Source organism: Staurois parvus, unplaced genomic scaffold, assembly GCF_062004578.1.
Source record: "Staurois parvus isolate SC_StPar_1 unplaced genomic scaffold, SC_StPar_1.0 ptg000078l, whole genome shotgun sequence".
Taxonomy (NCBI): Eukaryota; Metazoa; Chordata; class Amphibia; order Anura; family Ranidae; genus Staurois; species Staurois parvus.
In genome coordinates this window covers 11,479,453-11,495,394 of record NW_028317874.1, presented here as the reverse complement: position 1 = coordinate 11,495,394, position 15,942 = coordinate 11,479,453, and the positions used below count along the sequence as shown (strand labels likewise).

The following is a 15,942-nucleotide window of genomic DNA, read 5'->3' as shown; positions in this document are numbered from 1 at the left end:
AGTTTAATGAATCAGAATCAGAGAAGGGCTGCTGGTGAAACAGGACTACCCTCCAAAGGGTACCTAAAGAATAAAAGCAGCACCCAACCAAATGATAGAATTCCAAATCACAATAAAGCATTTCGGAGTCAAACCAGCCCCCCTTCAACAGGGCCTAAAATCAATTCAGACCTTTCATGGACTCAAGAGCAGATTTTATTATATTGATCTGCATAGGTTGAATATACGCAGAATTAGAAGGATTTCTTGAGTCCATTTAAAGTTCTAACTTGATTTTAAACCCTTATGAAGGGGGAGTGGTTTGGCCCCAGAATGTGTTAGCTGTTTTATGTGTGCACCATGTTTTTAACTCTCTTACTGTGTTGGAAGACTGATGAACCTCCGATTCAGGAACAGTAGCGATATGCAGAGCTGGTATGGTAGATCGCCAGGTGTGCACCAGAGTAAGACAGGAAGCTGGGATGGGAGACAGGAGCAATGTCATAGGATTAGCCGGGGTCATCAATGGGTGGACAGCGAGGTACCAAATCATAAGCAAGCCAAAGTCAGGAGCAGAGCTGAGGTCAGGAACAAGTATCAAGCAGGAGAGTAATCAAGAGTCAGGTCAGGAACAAGCCAGGTCAGCAACAAGGGAATCACACAGGAACGAGCATGAAACGGGGAACAGCTGAAGACCAGTTAGCACTCAGCACAGGCAGAGGCACCTTTTAAATAGTCCATCTGGTGCCAATCTTCGCTGTGCGTGTGCACGTGCGCGATCGCGCTTTTCTATGCGCATGACTGATCACTCTTCTTAGGACATTTCTTTGCACATGCGCATTTCTATTCGCCCATCATCTCACCGGGATTCCCTTACACTTACTTTTTGACATGCCTTTTGTTTGGTTATGTTTTACATTTTTATTGTGGTCTGTGTTCTCATTCAGGAGATTAACCTGTCTATTTGTCCTGGATACCTAACCAGATCAGTTTTTCATACAGTAATTGCCAACAGTCCCTAATATGTTGGGACAGTCTTGGATTTTATACAGCTGCCCAGACAGGATCTTGTCTGGGGTCGTGTCCTGGAAATCAAGGTCTGGCACGAACAGTCAGAAGCTCAAGTGCCAGAGTACCAATACGAAGTGGCCAGATCCTCCCCCTGAGACATACAGTAAATACCTGGAAGATCGGAGTGGGGCGGAGAGCGGGGCAAAGAGCAAGGCACACATGCTGTATTTTGGACTGTCAGTCCCTCTGGGGCCCTCAATTGTCCTTTTGGCCCTGTGTGTTTGCTGTGTCTGCCAGGGCCGAGCCACTGAGCCCTGAGTGGAGTCTGGTGTGGGGTCCTGGAGGCATTTAAAATTCCTGCGGTATCAGACCACCGGCCGGAACAAAGTGACATCACAGAAAGCTCCTGTGACATCACCTTGTTCTGACCGGTGGTCTGACACTGTGGGAATTTTAAATGTTTACACTGCCTTTAAGCACCTTATCTATGTAAGTGCAATACTTTAATAAATTATTTGCTGGTTTATCGGGTTGCACTATGAAGTTTTCTTCTTCTGTTTCAAACCTTTCCTTGCATGATGTGGAGAGCTGTCTGATGTGATAGATTCGTTCAAGCGAACCTGCAGTTGTCCATTCATCTCCTTGATACGGTTAACTAGGGTGTCAGTGTGGGATCTGAACACCATCTGCTCGTCTGATCTCTTGATTGGAGATCAAAGTGTCTGGTAAGAGGCTGATTTTTTTTCTTTTGTGTCACGCGTTTGTGGACACCTAGGCACTTTCCGTTGGAGGATTTCTTTAGCACACAGCACTGTGTTATTGGATTTTGGGACTTATTATTATTATACAGGATTTATATAGCGCCAACAATTTGCTCAACACTTTACAATATAACGGGAGACAATACATCAACAATACAGTTCAATACAAGAGGGTTAGAAGGACCCTGCTTCTTGGAGCTTAAAATCTAAGAGACTTTTAATTATTTAATATATGAATGTGGACTTATATAATTTCAATTCATTTGTGCACATTTTGTATGTAGCAGCATTTATTTGATTGAATATTGTTTATGATTATTTAGTTTACAGGGCACTAATTTTTTTATGTTTCATATTTTCTGGTGTTCAGGGAAAGAGTAGCAGCAGTTCACTTGTTTCAGAATATATAATTTTTTTTCAAATATTTATTCACATATTGTATCGTCTGGGGTGTAGCGCAGGTTTTTTCCCCTTTTTGAAACTTTAACAATATGCCTGTTTAAGAACAAATGAATGCCCTGCCCCTAATTAAAGTTTCTTCTCTGCCTATAATGGCCGCTGGGCGCACAGCAATAAAGTGTCCCTGAAAATATTTTTTCAATGTCGGCAACTATGGTTTAGTGTATCATCATAACAGTCAGGCAACTAGCATTTTTGGGCCTCATGCATACTGGGGCTTTTGTAAACACTTTTCTCTCAGCAGGAAAAACGCAGCTTCAAAAATGTGCCTAAGCTGCATTTTTGCAAAGAGCTTTGGCACTTATTTATTTCTTTGGCCAGAATATTAATTTATTCTAATCACGGACATAAAAAAAAGCTGAAGCGCTAAATGCACCTAGCGCTTAAGTGCGTTTAGGCGCATTTACGCATGTTTAAGGCATCAGTCGATTTTTTTTTTTTTTTTTTTTTTTTTTTTTTTTTTCTGCCAAAACCCTCCTCTCTTGAATGCAGGAGTGATGTTATTATTACTCCAACTGCCCCTGCCTCTAAACTTCTGCATATGACTATGGATGCATGAACACCTAAGCTAACATGAAGGGGTGTTTAGAGGCAGAAACAAATTCAAACACCTGTAAAACAGGCATTTATGAGCTCAAGTGTGCATTTGGCATAAGTAGGTGAGCTGAGCAAGAGTGGCTTCCATACTTCTCCAAAAACAGGCATACTATATGTTAACCTAATCATGAGGTTTGACTGCCATCTTCTGGAAATGTATTGTATGACAGTCTTACATACACAACTCTTTATAAGATCAAATGTACAAGGTATGATTTTATTAACTACCTTCAACCAACAAGAGTATACTAAAATACAGAAACCCACAACAATTGGCCTTTTATTATTGTGGCTAAAATAAACTGTAAAGCTTACATATGATATAACTATAATGAGAGTAGATGATAGAAGGCCAGTTACCTCCTGAACCCCAAGATGTTGTTTTCATGACTCCTAGATCCGGCTTTGTACCACATATTAAGTACCATACTTTTCTTTTCAATGAGATTTCCAGGACAACTGAAATGTTCTTTTGGTTTATCATAAAGTTTATGGAAAATTACCAACATGTCTGCGTTTTTTACTATATTTTTCTAGGGCTTAGATGTTTGTATCCTTTAGTGCCACTGAGCACCTATAACATGTTTGGGTGGATTATTACAAATGTTGGTTGATATGTTAGTTCACTGATGGGATAACTGGTAAGAAGAGAACCTCTGTGTATTTCTTCCTGACATATAAACTGTAGTTTGAAACATGTTGTCATCTGTGGAAATTCATCCAGTGAATGCTGAGTGTCCAGGGATTATTCCATTCTTGGCTTTTTTTTTTTTGGTAATTTTTTATTGTCCTTTAGATTCCATCAGAAGATTGCTCAAAGTACATCAAATCCTACAAATAAATAGAGACATTGTGTTTTGAAAATGGTAAGGAAGCAAGAAATTGTAAACCCATAGTCCAAGCCCTGTGCTTTACTTACTAAAGCTTAAAGTATATTTGCATTCTTGCAGCCCAGTTGTGATCACACTTACTTTATTGCATTCACATAGCATAACTTAAAGCGAGGAAGTTCTGCTTTAAGGACTGGTCCCCTGCTCCCTGTTAACGATTGGCACCTTTTGGGAGTGAGTACCTAAAATTGACAGGTATCCGCTCCCACTTCTACTGTGATCACCTAGGCCAGAGGTCTCCAAACCTTCTAAACAAAGAGCCAGTTTACTGTTCTTCAGGCTTTGGGGGGGGGGGGGGCAGACTATGGCCATTGGGAGTAGAAATTGCCCTGGTGTTAGTGGGATTAAACAATGCATCTTGGGTATTAGGGGGAGAAATAGTGCCCCATCGTTGGTGTCGGTGGCAGGAATAGTGCCCCATTATTTGGGTCAGTTTCAGTGCCTCATCATTTGTGTCAGTGGGAGGATTAGTGCCTCATCATTGGTGTCAGTGGGAGGAATAGTGCCCTATCATTAGTGTTAGTGGGAGGAATAGTGCCCCATCATTGGTATCAGTGGGAGGAATAGTGCCCTATCATTGGTATCAGTGGGAGAAACAGTGTCCCATCATTGGTGTCAGTGGGAAGAATAGTTCCCCATCATTGGTGTCAGTGGGAGGAATAGTGCCTCATCATTGGTGTCAGTGGGAGGAATAGTGCCCCATCATTGGTATCAGTGGGAGAAACAGTGCCCCATCATTGGTGTCAGTGGGAAGAATAGTGCCCCATCATTGGTATCAGTGGGAGGAATAGTGCCCCATCATTGATGTCAGTGGGAGGAATAGTGTCCCATCATTGGAGTCAGTAGGAAGAATTCTGCCCCATCGTTGGTGTCAGTGGGAGAAATAAAGCCCCATCATTGGCATCAATGGACCCCTGATGTCAGTAGCAGGAATTATGCATCATTGTTGGTGTCAGGAATAGTGTCTTGTATCAGTGGGAGGAAAAGTGCTTCAAGAGCCGGATAAAAGCAAATAAAGGGCCGCAGTTTGGAGACCTCAGGTCTAGGTGATCGGAAGCGGAAGTTGTCCACCCCCCTCCCTCCCCATAGTCTTCTAGGACACATGACAGGTCCCAGAAGACTACAGGACCATTCAGAAACTCGCACCTGCACAGTGGGCACCGGGTGCCCACATTGAAGATGTCGGCGAAGGAACACAGGCTAGTGAAACGGGCTGCTAGGAGGACACTGCAGGATTGAGGGACAGGTGAGTGGCTGTTTTTTAAAAGTCAGCAGCTACAGTTTTTGTAGCTACTGACCTTTATATTTTTACAGTTTATGCTACTTACATTCTTAGTTACTCTTTTCTGAAAACTCCAAACTGGAAGTGTTCCCCATTTGTGTAATGTTTATGAAAGGGCTGGGGTGTTAATTGTTTACTATAAATAACTCTGTTTTTCCTGTGCTGGTAGAGCTCATTATCAGTTGTAAACTAAATTTGAGCAGCATCAGTCCTAACAAAAGGTTAAAGATCCCAGGGCTTGGATTCAGCATTGTATGTTAATGAGAAGAAGCTCAGTCTGTTCCCACTTTGCTCTTCTTTATCGCAATTTCAAACTGATCAGCTTGCAGTCTGCCTAAAGGCCTGCTCCAAAGAAAAAATATTTTTAGGCATGCTGTGTAAACAGTAACACATAACAAACATACAGTGGGATTCTCAAATTTGATTGCAAAAGTGGAAATATGCTTCAGGCTGGGTTCACATATGCGGTGCATCTCATGCGATTCGCACAGGAACCTCACCGCATTCCTGTGCAAATCACATGCAATTTGTGTGCAGTGCGATTGGAACCATACATTTGTATAGCTCCAATCACACCGCACCTGCACCAAAAAGGTGCAGGACCCTTTTTTGGTCCGCACTAGGATCGGATTGCATGGGTATTCACACCTATGCGATCCGATTCTGCACATCACATCATGTTTTGTGGACCGATTTCGGGGAGTGTTTGTTAACTTAACATACACACCCACAGCGGTTCGCATGAACGGGGTGCAATTCTGATGTGGTGCGGAATTCACACAGAAAATGCTGCAAATTCTACACCGCATCTGTGTGAACCCAGCCTTAAAGTTGACCTAGCAACAGATACAATATTTCTCCATTTTAAGTTCATGCATGGCAACCTCTTTCACACAGGCGGCCGGGATGCAATAAAAAAAAAAGGCAGTTGAGTCGTGGTTTTACCAACCCTTGGCCACCCACATAAAGAGTAAAATAGAGTCGGAGAGGGCCATTCACATGTCATGGCAAAATTAACTTGGCCACTCAAGTCACTGGGGTAGCACTGCCACTGCAAGCCAAACTCTTTGCTTGTGTTTGTGACATATTGATCCCATTGTAAATTTCTGTTCAGAGGAGGATGCTTTCAGAATTAAAACAACCAATCAAAGGACCTGAATGATGTGCTGAAAGGGTGGTAAGTGTTTTAATATGCTTCAGTGAACACGCCCTTTTATTCTAACTATAGTAAAGATTCTAACTATATCTATGGGTCCCACAACCAACATATTATTGAACAGAATAAAAATACAATTTTATAAACACCAAATTTGTTATGTATATTATGTATGTCTCTCTTAACTGATTTATTGTGTCCCATCAGCCGCTGAACCTATTCATTTACTTATGTTTTTGTATCTAATGGATCAGCATCTTTCAGTACAGTAGTGTATAGACCAGGGCCGGACTGACCATTTGGAAACTCGGGCACTGCCCGAGGGCCTGGGGTCAGTAGGGGGCCCCATGAGATGCCCGGTACCTTTTTCATAGGCTTTTTTGAGTTTGAGCAAGGACACAGGGGCCCCATGATCTCCTATTGCCCAGGGGCCACATGAGTTGTCAGTCCGTCCCTGGTATAGACTTTTTATAAATGTGATTCCATTACTGTAGGAGTTATAGAATATGAGTAGAATTCAGTGTTTGAGATGTATGAATGTGAAGTTTCAGGTTAAGGTGATAATAAACCCAAAAGAGTTTATTATACTAGAGCTTACAAATCCTTAGATGTGCCGGCTGCGTTAGTTTTCTTTCTTAAACTTTCTTTCTTCTACTTTCACCTGGTAATCTGGCCAGTAAGTCTGTTGTTTATTAACAGAACAAGTTGTCCTGCAAATGCAGGACAGAAGGTTGAGACAAACTGATTAAAAATGACAAGGGTGCTTACAATTATCAGCTTTTATTTATTTACATAAAGACTTTATCTTAAAAGAAATAAAACGGCTTGCAGTAACTGCTTAAAAAGTGTGAGCTGGAGTTTGGCTTCAATATTCCATCTAAATCTGCTAGTACATCTAACACTTCCCTCAGATTAACCACTTCACAACCGTGCTATAGCTCAATGATGGCTACTTGTCCAGTTCTGGGAGGACATCTTATGACGTCCTCCCATAACGTGCCCTCCCGCACGCCCCCCAGCAGCACGCACCCGGTGCTGTCCGTGATCACTGTGTCCTACAGACACAACTGATCACATGATGAGGTAAAAGGCCAATCACTGAGGCCTTTTACCATGTGATCAGCTGTGTTTAATGACACAGCAGATCACCGAGTAAATACAGTTGCCAGTTATCAGCTACACTTTCCTCACACTGTCACAGCATGAGAAAAGTACTGTTGAAAACCGGCACTTCTCACAGAACAGATCAACACTGATCAAAAGGGCACTGATGATCAATGCCCAGTAGTGCCACCCACCAGTGCCCATCAGTGCCACCCAGCAGTTATGCCCATCAGTGCCCAGCAGTGCCACCAGTCAGTGCTGCCCATCAGTGCCCATCATTGCTGCATATCAGTGCAGCATAATCAGTGCCTCCTCATCAATGCCAACTAGTGCTGCCTCATCAGTGCCCAGCAGTGCCACCAGTCAGCGCCGCCGCAGAGTCGCCCATCAGTGCTGCATATCAGTGCAGCATCATCAGTGCCTCCTCATCAATGCCCACTAGTGCTGCCTCATCAGTGCCACTTCATCAGTTCAGCCTATCAGTGCTGCCTATCCGTGCCACTTCATCAGTGCCAATCAGTGCTGCCTATCAGTGTCCATCAGTGCTGCTTATCAGTGCAGCCTCATCGACGCACATCAGTGAGGGAGAAAAATTACCTGTTTGCAAAATTTTATAATAGAAACAAAGAAAAACTTTTTTTTTTTTTTTTTTTGCTCTTTCTTTGTTTATAGTGCAAAAATAAAACACCCCGTTGCAATTAAATAGCACCAAAAGAAAGCTCTATTTGTGTGAAAAAAATTATAAAAATTTCATATGGGTACAGTGTCGTATGACCGTACAATTGTCAGAGCGCTGAAAGCTGAAAAGTGGCCTGGGCACGAAGAGGGTAAAAGTGCCCTGCAGGCAAGTGGTTAACAATGCAGCTGTCCAAAGGTGTCTGTGTTGCTCATTCATCTAGAGTGGGGGCCCTCTAATACAGGAGGTGTGTTACTGGCCAGATGACCAGGTGAAAACAGAGGGAAAAAAGTCTAAAGAAAACTAATGCAACCTCCACATCTAAGAATTGGTTAGCTGCAATATATTACACTTTTGGTTTTGGGCTTAATACTATTTTAAATAAAACCAGACTAATAGATGTGTAGTCTGTTTTATGACGTTTTTACAACAGCCATTTATGACCTGTCACATTAAAAATATTTCTGCTAGAACTTTTACGATCCTTCTGCATTCCATCTAACTTTCCTTGATTTGTGTTTTAGCTATAAAAATGATCCTTTGCTGTTGGGCTGTGCCTGCACTACATGTGTTAATTGCTTGTTTATGTCTAGTGGAACAAGAAAAGGAGATTTACACACCCAATCCTCCCCTCCTTCCCACAGCCAGACCAGTCCCTGCAGCTTCTGCACCCTCACGCTCTAGTGGCCTAGAAGTCCTGATGTCATCAAGACCAGAGCAGGGTCCATAGCTCTGCATTGGATGTGAAGATGCCAAGGGACAGTCCACCACTGTACCATGGGAGAGCTCTGCCTGCTGGGGTTGTGGAGAATCAGATAAGTAAAACAGTTTCTCTTGTCTCCTAGTCAAAACTAGCTAGGCCCTCTGCAAGGAGCTTGGTAGTTGAAGGAATGTGGGTCACATTGAGGTGTTCTCACAAATTACACCAAAAATATAGAATTTTCTGAACGTCTATATGAAGATCGCCATCTAGTGGTAACAAGTGGCTTATACAGTGGTATTGTTAAAGGATAAGTTCACTTTTTAGAAAAAAACAAATGCACATTTTTTTGCATGTAAAAAAATGTGTATTTACTATTTTTGTCTGCAGGAGTCTGGAAAGCATTGCACCAGGGATCAGTAGACCGCTGATGCCATGCAGGTCTCCTGCAGACCTGTCAGAATATCTGCTTGCCATACGGGATGTACGGCGAAGCAGATATTCTGACAGGAAGGTTCAATGAACTACCACAGCGCTCCATAGCGCCGTGGTAGTTCATTGAAAACTACAAGCCCTCTGCTGCTAAGGCTTGAAGTTCATTAATTCACGGGAGTCCATGAATGAATGACATGACCATGTGGGCAGAGCCCTGCATGGCCAAGCTGTTTTCAAATTTGACAATACGGTGAGACTTCTCCCTGTATTATCTGTCAGGGGGGCGGCGGGCATGGCTGCAGCTATAGGAACATTTTGACCAAAACGGGTGGAACATGTAATATGTTCCCAAAGGTGAACTTATCCTTTAAGTAGAAGAGATTTTTGACATTTATTTGTCCCAGTAGGATTTTTTTTTCTGCTTATTCTTTGCCCAAAGGGCATTGTTGCCGCAATCATCAATGTTATACTAGAGTCCCTTATCTTTTATCCATTTTTGATTCACATAAAAGAAAAAAATATGTCTCCACCCAAAGTATAAAGCCATGCATCATGTACAGTGACTTGAAAAGTATTCATACCCCTTGAAATGTTCCACATTTTGTCATGTTATAACCAAAAACGTAAATGAATTTTATTGGGATTTTATGTGATAGACCAACACAAAGTGGCACATAATTGTGAAGTAGAAGGAAAATGATAAATGGTTTTCAAAACTTTTTGCAAATAAATATCTGAAAAGTATGGCATGCATTTGTATTCAGCCCCCTTTACTCTGATACCCCTAGCTAAAATCTAGTGGAACCAATTGCCTTCAGAAGTCACCTAATTAAGTGTACTTGCATGGCAAGACCACTTACTATTATCTCACATATATATTCTTATTATTATAGCCAAATTTACTACCCTAACTCCTCCCACAGTTTTTACACTACATAGACAGTAATATACCGAAACATGTGGATTGTTCCCGATTGGTGTACTATTACTTTGTGGAACGTTTCGCCGAATGGTTCACGATATATATCGCCGTTTTTGTGGTGAAATTGGCCATAGGAATGAATGGAGGAATCCTGATAGTTTTCACAATATGACCTTTTGTTTGCAACTCACGCCGCTCAGTGACATTCATTGAAACTGCAATCTAGCCACCTCAAATTTGAAGGGCAATTTCTAAACTCCGACTGTGCCTTCATTTTTAATATTTGTTCAAGCCACTCCACCCAGTTACTCCGCCCACTCTAGTTGTAGACTACTGGTAGAGGCAAGAACACTTCACACAATTCCCCCAGAAATTGTAGCTTTTCTAGTTAGTAAATAGAGTCCACCTGTGTGTAATTTAATCTCAGGATAAATACAGCTCTTCTGTGAAGCCCTCAGAGGTTTGATAGAGAACATTAATGAACAAACCGCATCATGAAGGCCAAACAACACAACAGACAGGTCAGGGATAAAGTTGTGGAGATGTTTAAAGCAGGGTCAGGTTATAACAAAAATATCCCAAGCTTTGAATATCTCACGCAGCACTGTTCAATCCAACACCCGAAAATGGAAAGAGTATTGCACAACTGCAAACCTACCAAGACATGGCTGTCCACCTAAACCGACAGTCTGGGCAAGGAGAGCATTAATCAGAGAAGCAGCCAAGAGGCCCATGGTAACTCTGGAGAGCTGCAGAGATCCACAGCTCAGGTGGGAGAATCTGTCCACAGGACAACTATTAGTAGTGCACTCCACAAATCTGGCTTTCATGGAAGAGTGGCAAAAAGAAAGCCATAAGACGTACCAGTTGCAGTTTACAAGAAGCCATGTGGGGGACACAGCAAACATGTGCAAGAAGGTGCTCTGGTCAGATGAGACCAAAATTGAACTTTTTGGCCTAAAAGCAAAATGCTATGTGTGGCGAAAAACTAACACTGCACATCACCCTGAACACACCATCCCTACCGTGAAACATGGTGGTGGGAGCATCATGTAGTGGAGATGCTTTTCTTCAGCAGGGACAGAGAACCTGTTAGAGTCTGCAAAAGACTTGAGACTGGGGTGGAGGTTCAATCTCCAGCAGGACAACGACCCTAAGCATCCAGCCAGAGCTACAATGGAATAGTTTAGATCAAATAATATTCATGTGTTAGAATGACCCAGTCAAAGTCCAGACCTAAATCTAATTGAGAATCTGTGGCAAGACTTGAAAATTGCTGTTCACAGATGCTCTCCATCCAATCTAACAGAGCTTGAGCTATTTTGCAAAGAAGAATGAGCAGAAATGTCACTCTCTAGATATGCAAAGCTGGTAGAGACATTCCCAGAAAGACTTGCAACTGTAATTGCAGCAAAAGGTGGTTCTACAAAGTATTGACTCGGGGGCTGAATACAAATGCATGTCACACTTTTTAGATATTTATTTGTAAACAGTTTTGAAAACCATTTCTCATTTCCTTCCACTTCACAATTATGTGCCACTTTGTGTTGGTCTATCACATAAAATCCCAATAAAATACATTTACGTTTTTGGTTGTAACATGACAAAATGTGGAAAATTTCAAGGGGTATAAATACTTTTTCAAGGCACTGTAAAACACTTTAGATATTAATAATGTGAGATATTTTAATGAATCAAATTAATTAGGAAACTAATGCTGTGCGTCAGGCTTATAGAAAGTGTAATCCTGCAAGTGCAGCAAGTGTTCATGCTGACAGGTAATAAGCATCACCCAAGAAGTTGCTGGAAGCCACTTCAAAGGTAACTGAGGGACAACTGATTATAAGCACTTTTGCTGCTAATCACATTGCGTCTTGAGCTGGTCTAACTAAAATCACGCTGTGCAATACTGTTTCAGATGTTAATAGAAGACTATTTACAGGGGCACAACCAGAAATCACAGGGCCCTATAGCAACATTTTTAATGCCCCCAGTAGAAAAAAAAACTATTATGCAACCTTCTAATTACCATGGCAAGTGATGAAGGACTGAAGAGGATGTGGTGATGATACTGAGGTAGGTATAGATGTGTGAAGAGGGAGAGTAGATCTCTTTCAGCCAGGGGACCTTGAGAAACAAAATGGAATTGTGTACTTGGTTTAAATGTACACTTATTCTTTAAAGTGACATCATCTCTGGTTTAAAGAGCCACTGACACTTTGTAATTTGGCAGTTTGACATTGTCTCTGCAAAGGGGCCCCCAGTCCAGTAATACTCACCTTGTCAGTGTCCTGTAATATTCCCCACTCCTTCTTTCTCCACAGCTGGTGACAGATTAGTCTCTTGTTGCATTGCTCAGGTATAAAAGTCAATTGCTAGGTCCAAGTACTGTTATATGTAGGGTAACATTACCAATCCCTGCAGTCACCAACACCTCAGATTTCAATGTGGCCTCAGTGGAGGAAGGATCTATAAGGTAACATTGACAAGATGAATATAAATGGAGCCAAGGATTTTCCTGGTAAAGACAGTGATGTTTTGCCCTGCATTGGCAAGGTAACAGGATTATGTAACACAGCGTCCCTTACAATGCTGGTCAGGAGGGAAAAAACAGCATTTGTGGTTAGTGGGAAAAAAATGTCCAGAAATAATAGTCAGTGGAAAGAAATGTAGTGATACCCTTGATAGAGACGCTGGTTGATTATGGTCAAAAGCACAGTCACAGCACAGATAATGATGATGACCAGAGTTATCCCACACCAGTTCAGAGGCTATCAGCACACTTATAGCACAGTGCAGACACACTGACACAAAATGCAGTTTAGGGGATATCTTTTGTGATTTATTGCTGAATAAACTAGGGGAGGGTGCAAAGTGATATGGGATGCTCCAGGTCCACTAGTAGCAACAGGAGGACACAATTCTCTATGCTACAATCTTGAAGAACAGATCTTCTGCCGAGTTCAGAGAAAGATTCCACACGGGAGACTAGGGGAGGCCCAAGGTATGAACCTCTCAGGAGAGCGACTACTTGGCCCAGCTATCCCAACAGTACACCGTCACCTGGATCATGTAATCAAGTAGTACTCACAAGGCCAGGAGAGCAGCTTCCTTCAAATGGAAGACCCTGCTGTTCTACAGCTCAGACTATTTGTGTGCTCTTCAACCACCTTCTGGGACCACCTCCCCAGGGATTGGCTGCTGCACCATAAATATTCATGTTGTCAATGAGCCTTGCTCCACTCCCTATGTTCTAGAACATTGGTCTCCAAACTACGGCCTGGGGGCCAGATGCATCCCTTTGCTTGACTCTATCTGGCACTTGGGACACTATTCCTCCAACTGACACCAATGATGAGGCACCATTCCTCCCACTGACACCATCAATGGGGCACTACTCCTCCTGCTAAGACCAATTATGGCGCACTACTCCTCCCACTGACAATGTCAATGAGGTACTATTCCTCCCATTGATACCAACTATGGGGCACTATTCCTCCCACTAAAGCCAACAATGGGCACTATTCCTCCTGCTAAGACCAATGATGGGATGCTACTTCTCCCACTGACACCATCAATGCAGCACTATTCCTCCCATTGATACCAACAATGGGGCACTATTCCTCCCATTGATACCAACAACGGGGCACTATTCCTCCTGCTAAAACCAATGATGGGGCCGTGTTTACTCCCATTGATGCCGAGACATTTTCTGCTCACACTGGCCACAGTCCTGTCCCCCTAAATAGTGTAAGGACAGTAAACTGGCCCTTTATTTAAACAGTTTGGAGACCCCTGTTCTAGAACTCTCTAGATGTCAGGGAAAGAAATCAAACTTTCAGCTTGTGAAATCAAGAATAGTCAAAAGAAAACAACTGCTCAACTCATTACCTACTCATTACAGATGAACCAAAAATAACTGAATGTGCCTAACATCCTAACTAGGAGGGTGCTACAGAAAAACCTGATTGGTCAGAAAAAAATAAAATGCCTTGCTGTTGATGGGCATCTTTGGCAATATTGCACAGTGAAAAAAAATGCTTGGTGCCAATAGTCAGTGGGAAGAAAGATTCCTCTGTCAGTTGCAGGAAAAAATGCCCCTGAATTAGCGGAAGGAAAAATTGCTCTGTGACAAAAAGTGGAGATTACCAGCAGGGGCGTCCCTAGGGTTGGTGTCACCCAGTGCCGGAACACTTGGTGACACCCCCTCCGATGATCAACCCAGGATGAATTAGATCTGCGGATTGAGCACAATGGATCTGAGTCTGATCCATTATCCTCCCCAATCCACAGATCAGATCCATCCTGCGGGGATCGTCGGCTTGCAACCTATACGGGGTTAACTCATCTCTCACGAGCTCCACGAAAAGGTAAGTTTTAAAGCAAGCCAACCTTCGGCTTGCATTAAAACTTACCTTTTCGTGGAGCTCGTGCAGAGATCAGGTAACTCCGTATAGGTTGCAAGATGACGATTTCCACAGGATGGATCGGATCTGCAGATTGGGGAGGATAATGGATCGGACTTTGATCCATTATGCTCAATTCGCAGATCTGATCCATCCTGCGGGGATCGTCGGCGTGCATTAAAACTTACCTTTCCGTGGAGCAGGTCCGGTGTCACCCTGTGCAAAAGGTGTCACCCGGTGTGGCGTGCACCCCCCGCACCTGCCTAGAGACGCCCCTGATTAAAAGGAATAGTGACTGTGGAGCAGTGGAACTACCAGTAGCAGTGACTGTGGCTAGAAGCAGTGGTAACTGCAAGGACAGAGGAAGTGTACCTGGAGTAGCAGTCATGGCGACAAATGGACCGGTTGAGCCCACTTGGGAATAACAGCAACAGCAGTGCTTCAAAAATCTCGGTGTACCAAAACATGTGGTACTTTGTCACAACACATGCACTGTTAGATGTGTTGGGAGCCATTAAGAATTAATAGCACTGCCATGCATCTGCAAAAAGTCTGAATGCTTTTGTGCATTGTTGGAAGTGCACAAAAGTGAACCTAGCTTTAGACTCTATATAATGGAATTGGCACCTCTTTCCTCCTGCTAGTGACCCCTCTTGTGATGAACTCCAGAATTTCATTAGTTTTTTCCACTGCCTCGCTACACTGTTTGCTCATTTTACTATTATCTGAATTGAACAGATAGCTTCAACACTTTACCCTCAATATTGTACTCTGTGAGATTATTTTTTTTTATTATATTTTTTAAGTGTAAAAACACTAAATTTCTGTGTCAAATGCTTAGCAAAAACATACATTACCCACCAAACCTTCAGTTATATCACTAACAAGCAGATAAAACATACCAGGATCTAGTACAGAGCCTTTTGGCACACCCCTAGTGACTGGTCTCTGATCCCAATGAACCCTGTTTACAACCACACTATGATATCTATTGTAGTACTGCTGGTATAAATCCTAGATAAATACTGATCTTCAGCTGATCAGCAGTTACATTGTGAATGGTTTAAGCTTACTTTGGCAATAAGGTCCCAGGCACATTGATCTCAGGTAGTGACTCCTTTCTCAGGATAGAAGAAAGATGGATGCCAGTCACTTTAAAGTAAATCTTGAATAGATTTCTTGCACTAGTGCATAGAGAATAGCTAGGAGGGTGGAGGGAGCACATGTATCTGAAGGTTTTTTTTATACAGAACATAATCTCCAGTCTTCTGCACATCTTTCTAAGCTCTCTGAGTCCCTCTTAGACAGGGCTTTGCTGGCTGGATTCTTAAACATATTACATGGTTCCTTTGCAATTGAGGTTCAAGTGTCATCCCACTTTTTATATTCCAGTTCAGGACAGCATGGAAGGTTTCCTGTGTATACATACAGTTGTGACCAAAATTATTCAACCCCCAATGCTGTAAAGGGGTTTAGGGACTATAGTGTACATTTGGAATTGTATTCAGAATCAAATCCTACAAGGACGTTGTAACTACCCAAATGCAACTAAAATGACATCAAT

General features: G+C 42.5%; 1 protein-coding gene across 1 annotated transcript in view; it reads right to left on the bottom strand.

The window, feature by feature from the left end:
• Positions 1-3,005: 3,005 nt before the first annotated feature.
• The window catches only part of LOC149469262 (phospholipid scramblase family member 5-like), a 96,789-nt gene continuing 83,852 nt past the window's right edge, over positions 3,006-15,942 (bottom strand). Inside the window, exon 7 of the mRNA XM_089669550.1 lies at positions 3,006-3,638. Within this exon, the coding sequence (XP_089525676.1) occupies positions 3,600-3,638 (39 nt within the window). The 3' untranslated portion in view covers positions 3,006-3,599. The remainder of the gene's footprint in view (positions 3,639-15,942) is intronic.